This window comes from Lathyrus oleraceus, chromosome 5, assembly GCF_024323335.1.
Source record: "Lathyrus oleraceus cultivar Zhongwan6 chromosome 5, CAAS_Psat_ZW6_1.0, whole genome shotgun sequence".
Taxonomy (NCBI): Eukaryota; Viridiplantae; Streptophyta; class Magnoliopsida; order Fabales; family Fabaceae; genus Lathyrus; species Lathyrus oleraceus.
The window spans coordinates 380900679-380910018 of NC_066583.1; the positions used below are offsets into that span (position 1 = coordinate 380900679).

Here is a 9340-nt window from a genome sequence, read left to right on the forward strand (position 1 = left end):
AGTTAGGATTGTTTGACTTGCTTCCTGTGCAAGTTAGGATTGTTTGACTTGCTTCCTGTGCAAGTTAGGATTGTTTGACTTGCTTCCTGTGCAAGTTAGGATTGTTTGACTTGCTTCCTGTGCAAGTTAGGATTAGTTTAGACTTGCTTCCTGTGCAAGTTAGGTTTTGCTTGGCTTGCTTCCTGTGCAAGTTAAGTGTGTGTGTGGCTTGCTTCCTGTGCAAGCCATACTTAGGATAGGCTGGCTCCCTGTGCCAGTTAGCTAGAAACCTTAACTTAGGGATGATTTGCATGATAACATCTAGGCTCGAGTCGTAGTCTCCCTAGTTGTGTCTCCCTCTGTTATCTGGTTAGGCTAGTCCTTTATCCCTCTGTAGGGGAACTACATCGCCCTGATCTTCATACCAGATGAAGTATGTAGGCAGGAGATTGAGCTGATCTCTCCGGGCGCCTTTTCTTTTCTTTTGTGTGTGTTTGACAGTTATAGGCTCGAGTCCCCGACTCCCTATTAACTTGTTGTGTCGTTGTGTGCTTGGAAGCTGATGTAAGTCCATCGAGTGGCATTTGGGTTCCAGTGTGTGTGTGTGTTTAGGTTCGGATGTCAATGTAAGTCCAGTGATTGGCATTTGGGCTCCATGTTTGCCTCTTTGCGTGTGTTTTAGGTTCGGATGCTGATGTAAGTCCAGTGATTGGCATTCAGGCTCCATGTTTGCCTTTGTGTGTGTTTTGGTTCGGATGCTGATGTAAGTCCAGTGATTGGCATTCAGGCTCCACGTTTGCCTGTGTTTGTGTTTGTTTGTGTGCGTGTCAGCCGAGCTACGAATGCTCTGATTCTTCTCTCGTCCGAGAAGATACGTATGCATAGGATGCGATATCCTAGCGAGCATGTGTCGTTTCCCCCAGTCCGAACTACTTCGACTCTGATGTCTATGCCTGATAGACTAAGTAGGCCCAGGATGCGACATCCTGCCGAGTCAGTTTCAGTCAGTTTCTTGTGTCTCTTTCAGCCAGTGTGTGTGAGTATTTGAGCAGTGTTTAGCAACCAATTTATCCTTCCTTTTGTGCGTGGATCCCGTAGAGTACTACGGATGCGTAGGGGTGCTAATACCTTCCCTTCGCATAACCGACTCCCGAACCCATTCTCTTTGGTCGCGAGACCATGTTCTTTCCTAGGTTTACTCTGAGCGTTTCCTTTCCCTCTTTTGGGATAAATAACGCACGGTGGCGGCTCTGTTGTTCTTTCTTTTCCCGCCGGTTTTTCGCGTGATGCGACAGCTGGCGACTCTGCTGGGGATAAAGAGAAGTTGACCTATGCTGGTCCATCTTCCCTAAGCTAGTCTCTCCTAGCGCTCTCTAGGTTAGGGTTTGGTTGCTTTGTGCTGTGTTTATTATTATTTTTTTTTTTTTGCATTCATTGTTTACTGTTTGCATTCATTGTCTTTTGTTTGCATTTATGTTTGTAATTATGTTTGCATTCATATTCATTATTCACCTGGCTGGCTGTCTGTTTTTCTCTGTGTGGGGGGGAGTCAGTTGAGGTAAAAGGTCCAATACCCAGACCATGAGTGAAAATCTAGGATGATTAGGAATAGAGTGATTCATGGGAAGCGGGTGGTATGGCGCCACTTAGCAGAACATTGATATCACGAGCAGTTCAGACCCTGGTGGGATACTGTCGTTACATACTTCGGGTGTGTATATGACAGTATTTCTGCGAAAGGTTATTTATGCTGCGTTTCTCTCAGCTTTACCCTGGCCTAGACTACGCCCGTGAGTGGGAAGGGTTATTCGTTACAGGTACCGTTGGTGACTTTGGTTCTGTTGGTGACTCTAGTTCAGACAACAGTGTGATCAGTTTGACCATAAGTTGGATTTATGTTCTGATCTTGACTGAAGCTTCGACCTAGTCAGAGTTTGCACAACCAGCCAGTCCAGTCTGCATCATGTGCATCATAGCATATTTATTTTTCAAAAGAAACGCAATGAAAAAAATCAGAAAAAAAAATCAAAAAAAAAAGAAATCAAAAAAAAAGGGGAAGAAAAAAAAGAAAAAAAGAAAATTTTCAAGGAACTCAAAGGAGTTTATTTGCAAAAAATTTCAAAACATGAAAAAACCGGGAAAATTTTTTCACCTGATATATTTGAGGAGATATTCTCATATATGATCAAAATGCTAAATATTTCAAAGTTTGCAAATAAAACCCTCGAGTTCCTTTGAAATAAAAACAAGCATATGCATAAACACTTCATGCATCATTTGCATCAGCAGGTTCTGTTCCGGTCTCCCGTCCTGTGGTCTGACCCTGCGATCTTCATTTATTTTGAAGACGCACTTTGCCGGTATTATACCAGAGCCATCTCTGCCAGATTGATGGATCATCCTGAGCAAGAGAATTGTGAACTCAGAGAGATATTTGCCAGACTTTGTACTGTTGATGGATTTATTCCTGGTTAACCGATCCCGGGCTGGCATTGGCTACTATTCTGGGGCATGCAATGAGCAAGGTCTGTTCAAGAGTGGAGGATTCATCCATGACGATCAACTTGAAGAAAAGGATGCTGCTATCTTGGAAGAGGACGCAGGGGATTTGAACAATTTCATCATTCCTGGAGGTGTCTGCCACAATTGGGTCATTGTGGGCTTTTCTACAGTTTTTCATAAGTCAGAGTAACAATCACTTTGTTTAAAAACCCTTCTCCCATGCCAAAAGGAGAAGTGATGACATTGTTGGCAGCATTTTGTGCAATGATATTTTCATTCAAATAATTCATGTTAAAACATTTGTTTTTCCAATTGTTTTCCCTTTTCGCTTTTTGCATGAAATTGGTGATCACAAAAAACCTTTAAAAACAGGAATAAAAGCAGTCTTTTCATCTGCATAACGATTGTCTTGTTTGATTTTCAAAGAGCTTTTCATATCAAATCATTATGCAGGTTGTTTCTCAAACCCATTGAACATAGTGATCGGACGTCATCTCCCAATTTTGAATTCCTTGTATTCGAAGCGGACGAAGATGATGTTGAAGGGATTCCTGACGAGATTTCCCGACTTCTTGAGCAAGAGAAGAAGATCACTCAGCTGCATCTCGAGAATCAGCAGAACAGCCAACTGGGGCATTATAAAAAAAAAAGAGAAAAAAGAGAAAGAGGAGGGTGCAAAATCAAAAAAAGAAATCAATCAAAATCAAAAGAAATCAAAAGAAAGAAAAAGAAAGAAAAAAAAAACAAAGGAGAAATAGCACCCTCAAAGTCCCAAGTTGGCTGATGCTGAATTCGATCGAAAGGAAGAGATCAACTGCCATGTGTCATGGTCAGTTATATCAGCAAAGAGTGATGAAAGTATTCGACAAGAAGGTCAATCCTCGTGTGTTCCAAGAAGGCGACCTCATGCTCAGGAAAGTCTTGTCTTTCGCACCCGATTCCAGGGGCAAGTGGACTTCACAAGCTACAAACGTCCGAACGTTGTCAAGAGAGCCTTTTCAGGCGATGCTTTAACACTTACTACAATGGATGAAGAAGTTCACTCGTCCTGTGAATCCCGATGCAGTCAAGAAATACTTCGCCTAAGACAAAAAAGCAAAAGCTCGCTAAGTCGAACACCCCAAAAGGCGACTTAGGCAAAAAGGAGCGTCTCGGTGGATTGAAAACCCGAAAGGGCAATCCAGGCAAAAGTTAGAGACATTGAAAAAAGAATTTGCATCCCGCTAGATTGAGCACCTCACACTGGGGCAATCTAGGCAAAAATTAGGGATTTGGCAAGTAACTGCATCTTGACAAGACTGTGCTCTATATCTGTCATCCGTCAGAATTCTCGATTTGTCGTCGACTGAAGTTTTGAATACATCGAAAATTCAGAATGGTAGAGGAAAGGTCATTATGCTCAATGTAGCCCTCTCCAATATATATCACCGATTTCAAACTTGTACAGATCTATGGAGTCTCGCCCTTTGCAGACTACCATCCCATCACATCAATTTGAGCTTTTATCCAATTATTTGCACTCTTATTTGTTTCAACTCAACAAACGTTTTGCATGTTTTAATTGATAAAGTATCATTGTTTTCAAAATAAACAAATTTTTCACAAAAAAACTGTTCTTAAACAAAGCGAACCTTCACAATGATGGAAAGAATACTTAGGAGACCCGCAGTGCTCTCCCGGGGGTGGTATGATTACCAACAGGTAAGACAATTGTTCGTATCTCAAGCGTGACTGTATCTTTGTCCTACAGAACCTCGTATGGCCTCTCCTCAGTGAAGTTGCCCGACGCAGTGTTGTTTGAAGATGTTCATCTTCATGCCCCCAGTAGTGCAACATTTCTCCCTCCAAGTCCCTATTAGCTCTATTGTGGGGCATCCCCAGTAGAGTGCTGTTTGAGCCTTATCATGGGGCATACCTGGGGCACGTTCTTTTATCTAACGATCTCGGCAGAGCCTGATCAGGGGCAAGGGATAGTTGAACGGTGAACAGACGGTGAAGGATTACGACAACGATCCTGGAAAGTTAATCAAGAAGACTCTTCAAAGTCTGGTGATTGGAAAGTATGTATAAATCCCAAGAGTTCAACCTCCGTGAAGTACGGACGAGTGGGAATACGAGATGATGGAGCAGAAAAGTCCAGAAGAGTCTGGGAGTTCTTAAAAGTGGAAAGTCAACACCATGAGTGGATGATGGATACCAGTGTCCGACGAGTTGACCGACATCCGTGTCAAACAAGCTGTATCTCCCCAGAGGATTGAGAATGTGATCTCCCTGGCAGATTCGAGATCGTTGTCTCCTCAGTAAGCCTGAAGGTTATCACGGTTCCCCAGCCCAAGCCAGTATTGAAGCTATCAGAATTATTTTCCCCTGCAGAGATACCTGTGGACAGTACCTTCTTTCTCCAGCAGATCTAAGGATTGCTTCTCCCCATCAGGCCTATGCTTGCAAATTTCCCCAGTTGAGAATCCCCGCTGAGCGCCTGGCAGTTATTTTCCCCGGAAGTCCCCTAGTGGAGTTTATCAGTAGACTGTTGGTGTGTTCCCCAACAATTGGTTTCGTGATGCTATTATCTCCAGCATGGCCGTGAGTGCTTATCCCAAGCAGGTTTGTGGGAATTCATCTCCAGTATGATATGACGTGCTATCATCCTCGACAGAGTTGTTACTCTCGCCACTGTTTGTTGTTCTCTCCACTAGGATCGTTCTCCTCAGCAGAATGGTGTGGTTTTTCCTCAGCAAGTTCCCCGAGCGGAGCGGGTCTCATGAAATACATCTCCAGCAGTGATTCTCCTACATATGGACTGGTTGGGTCGTCCCTAGTGAAGTAGCATTTATTTCTCCAGCAGAGTTCATCCTACCAGTGGATTGGACGGGTTTCTGTAATAGACTGATATCTGTATCCCTAGCGGAGTTGTGACTGTTTTCCAAGTCTGAAGCTGCCTTCCCAGCAGAGGTTGTGTTGACGGTTTTTCCTCAGCAAAAGTTTGTCTTTCCCCAGCAGGATGGAAGTTGACATGGTTATAGGATCCCCAGCACAGTTCCTGGAGCTCCCCGGTGTTGTCTCTGAAGGAGACGTGTGTTTATGCATTCATCATTTAGATAAGCATAGCATATCGCATCATTAGTGCATAGCATTTCCATAATCATGGGGCATTGTATAAAGCAAGAAAAGACTCATGTATCAACATTGCAAGCATATCCATTAACCCTGGGCCGTGGCGACCAGCCGAGGTTGGGTTGTTGGAAAGAGTTTAGCATCGCGCCGTTGGATCGGCTTCAGGATTGGGTTCATCAGCATGGTTGAGAGGTTGGTGTTTTCCGAACAAGTGATTCCTCGGTCGAGTGGGTATCCCCATCAGTGTTACCCCCAATTGTTAGCGTCTTGCTAGCTTGGGTCTTTTTTTTCTTAAGCAGATATGGGTGTGTCTGATCTCTCCATGTAGAGTCTACCCCTTAAGCAGAAAGTGTCAATCTTTTCCTGCCATTTCCCCACTGAGATACATCCTCGTGGATGACGGTTGCTTCCGTTCCCTCCCTAATGGGATGGGTTTTCCCTATTGAGTTCTTTCCTCATTAGGATGAGTCTTGACTCAGTCTGCCTTTTTGGATCGATCCTGAATTGGCTTCTTGTTGGCTGTCTCTTGTGTTTCCCTGGGGCATAAATGAATAGTTGCTCACTAACCAGCACTCATTCATCTTACACTCAGTGGAACTTGGTGGCCTCTACCTACAAACCGGTAGTTATAAGTCCTATCTTTGTGGTTTTCTACCTACAAGCTGGTAGTTGTAAAATCCCACTTTCACCCCCTTGGTGGAGTTAACCCTGTGTGTTCATCCTATCGGTGACTGGTTACTTTTCCGTGGTTTTCTACCTACTAACCGGTAGATGTAATCCCCTCTGTGCAGTTATTAGTATCCGGTTCGTGATATTGACATTCTTTCCCCTCTGGATACTTGCCTTGATCAAGCAGTATTGTCCCCGTTGGGTCTTCCCCGTTGGGTCTTCCCCTTCTTTTACGAAGTTGAGCACGCGCACGTAAGTCCCTTTTATGGTTATTTGCGTGGTTCCGTATCTCGAGCTGCTTTGAGACGTATTGCTGAAGAGTTATTGAGAGTTGATTATGTTGGAACTAACAGGCAAATATGTGGTTGTACTCTTAGAACATCTTATGGGTTACCTTGTGCTTGTGAGTTAGGAAGATACAGAGTAGGTGGTATACCGATACCCATTGATGCTGTTCATGTTCATTGGAGGAAACTAACTATGGAAGTTGAGTTAGAGATAGGTGAAGATGATGGATCAGAGGTGGATATGACGGCTGCAATGGATGAGTTGTGGAGACGATTTAGGTCATTAGATGTTATTGGGAAAAGGGCATTAAGGAGTAGGGTATGTGAACTAGCATACCCAACAATGACAACATTGTGTCCACCACCTGAGAAAATAAAAACCAAAGGAGGAGTGAAGAAGAAAGGGAAAAAACCAGCAGATTATGATGTTTATAGGGACCCTTCGTATCATGAGTATGTTGATAAGGCATCTCAATCTTCACAAAGGCAATCTCAACCATCACAGACTTCGAAGAAGATCAAATTATCAAAGAAGCAACCACAATTCATTGTTCAATTTCCTAATCATATTAGGTCATACATTGAAGATGTAGTTAATGTTGAATCAGATGGGAATTGTGGATTTAGAGTCATTGCATCATTGCATGGATATGGTGAGGATGGTTGGTCAATGGTTCGCAGAGAGTTGGGGTTGGAATTAATAGACAAGGATATGTCAACTTTGTATGACAAGTTATTTTCTAATCGGTTGTCAGCTGTGAGAGAATCTTTGATGATAGAATCGTTTGGTTCACAGCCACCTGAAAAATGGATGAGTCTACCAGATATGGGTTACTTGATAGCGAATCGTTATAATGTTGTACTTGTCTGTTTAGGCAATCCGTGCATCACTTTCTTTCCGATGACAAGTTCACATTCACCAAATGTCTCTATTTATTGCATTGGTTTTGTTAACCAGAATCATTGGGTTCAGGTACGTATTTATATGTCTAAATATTTTAATTATTTCAGTTAATATTTTATGTTATATGACTTAATCTTTTAATTATTTTACTTTATCAGGTTAACATGAAAGAGGGGTTTCCATTGCCACCGGTCACATTAGATTGGAAGAAATTTCGTTCTCATATAGCAACTACTTGGATGCTAGGATTTGCAGGACGTATGCAACATTGGCAATTACTTACACCTGTATTAGCATGATTATGTAATCAAAACATAAATATGTAATCAAAACATAAATATGTAATCAAAACATGAAATCTATATTATTATGTCTATTATATTCAAAGCTTAATACATATAATCAATGTGAACGAGAAATATGCAAAGCTTCAAATAAATCAGAAAACTGTGGATCTTCCTCTTCAGCATTAACCTGTCTCAGATAGCGACGAATCAATGTAGATACACGAGCCCAATCAGGATCGGATGGCCCGGCGTCATATACAGGAACGGGTACCTCTCTAGGAGCATCACGATGGGGAGGGACCAACCGTGGATGGGAAACACGATAATACCACTCCAGATAACCGTCTACTACCTCAGATGGAGTGGTGGCCACGGAAGATGAACCGATCACATCGACAACACTCTGATGGTAACTGATCCAATCAACATCAATATCCGTCGCCATCATACAATCCAGAGGTGGGGATGGAACATACTGCCTATACCCGAACTGACGTAAACATCTATCAGGCAAGTATGGAACAACTGTTTCACCCCACTTCAAACAGCCCCTGTAAAGACATATCTCATCAAATACACGCCATGCTCTATGATCCTCAAATGGTCGCCAGATGACGTCGGTAGGTGTCAGCTCGTCCAAAATAGGTCGTAAATCATCGACCTTCAGGACTCCCTGTCTATACGACCATCTCATCGCTCGGGGAAGACCACCGTTTCCAGCAGGATTCCAATTCTCCCCTCTTTTTCCAACAGTTGGAAAATACTCGTGAATCCAACACTGTTACAAAATAAAAACATAATAAATAAAACAAATTAAGTTACGATATTTTATAAAATGAATCCAACACTTAATTAACAAAATTAAATTATATACCTGTAGGAGAGTAGGATATCCACCTAGCTGTTTGCAACTGTACATGGACGCATCTCCAAGATATCGGTAGAGGGTAACTAGTGCAGCTGCTCCCCAACTATATCCTGAACATCCATCCAAGTCCCTAAACAGGAGGAGGTATCGTGCCTCTACAAGTGTAAAGGTCTTATCAGCAAATATGGTGGAACCCACCAACATCAATAGATATGCTCTAGTCGCATATGCCCAGCTGGAAGCAGCCCTATGATGTACGAATATATCATATAACCACTCCAACTTGTAATACGACCCCCTGCAGCTCCGAACATGTGACTGTGCCTGACCCTGTGACACTCCTAGGTAGTCAACAGCAAGTTCAACAACTAGCTCTTCAGTCACATCCTGAGAACTCCAAAAGATTCCCCTAATGGGCAAGTGAAGTAGACATGCGACATCATCTAAAGTAATGCTCATTTCACCAAACGGCATGTGAAATGAAGATGTCTCTAGATGCCATCTTTCCACAAATGCAGAGACAAGATTTGTGTCTATCTTGTTCAGACTCGTTCTCTGCAGTGAAGTTAAACCGGATCTAGATACCCAACTCTCCATCTGTGGTGGAAGAGCCAATGGAACCCTAGAAGTCAACTTCAGTCCATGTCCGGCAACCTTCAACTCTTTCTTTGGTCCTCTTTCCTAAAAACAATTAAAACACATATTAGAAAACAAATTATAAAATATTCAA

The 9340-nt window shown here is 42.6% G+C and overlaps 1 protein-coding gene across 1 annotated transcript; it reads right to left on the reverse strand.

The window, feature by feature from the left end:
- Window positions 1-7795: 7795 nt before the first annotated feature.
- On the reverse strand, window positions 7796-9069 carry LOC127080852 (protein MAIN-LIKE 1-like). The gene is made up of 2 exons (XM_051021141.1): window positions 8617-9069; window positions 7796-8520 (listed from the first exon to the last, which is right to left on the reverse strand). The coding sequence occupies exons 1-2, from the start codon at window positions 9067-9069 to the stop codon at window positions 7858-7860; spliced, it is 1116 nt and encodes a 371-aa protein (XP_050877098.1). The 3' UTR covers window positions 7796-7857.
- Between the last annotated feature and the right edge of the window lie 271 nt (window positions 9070-9340).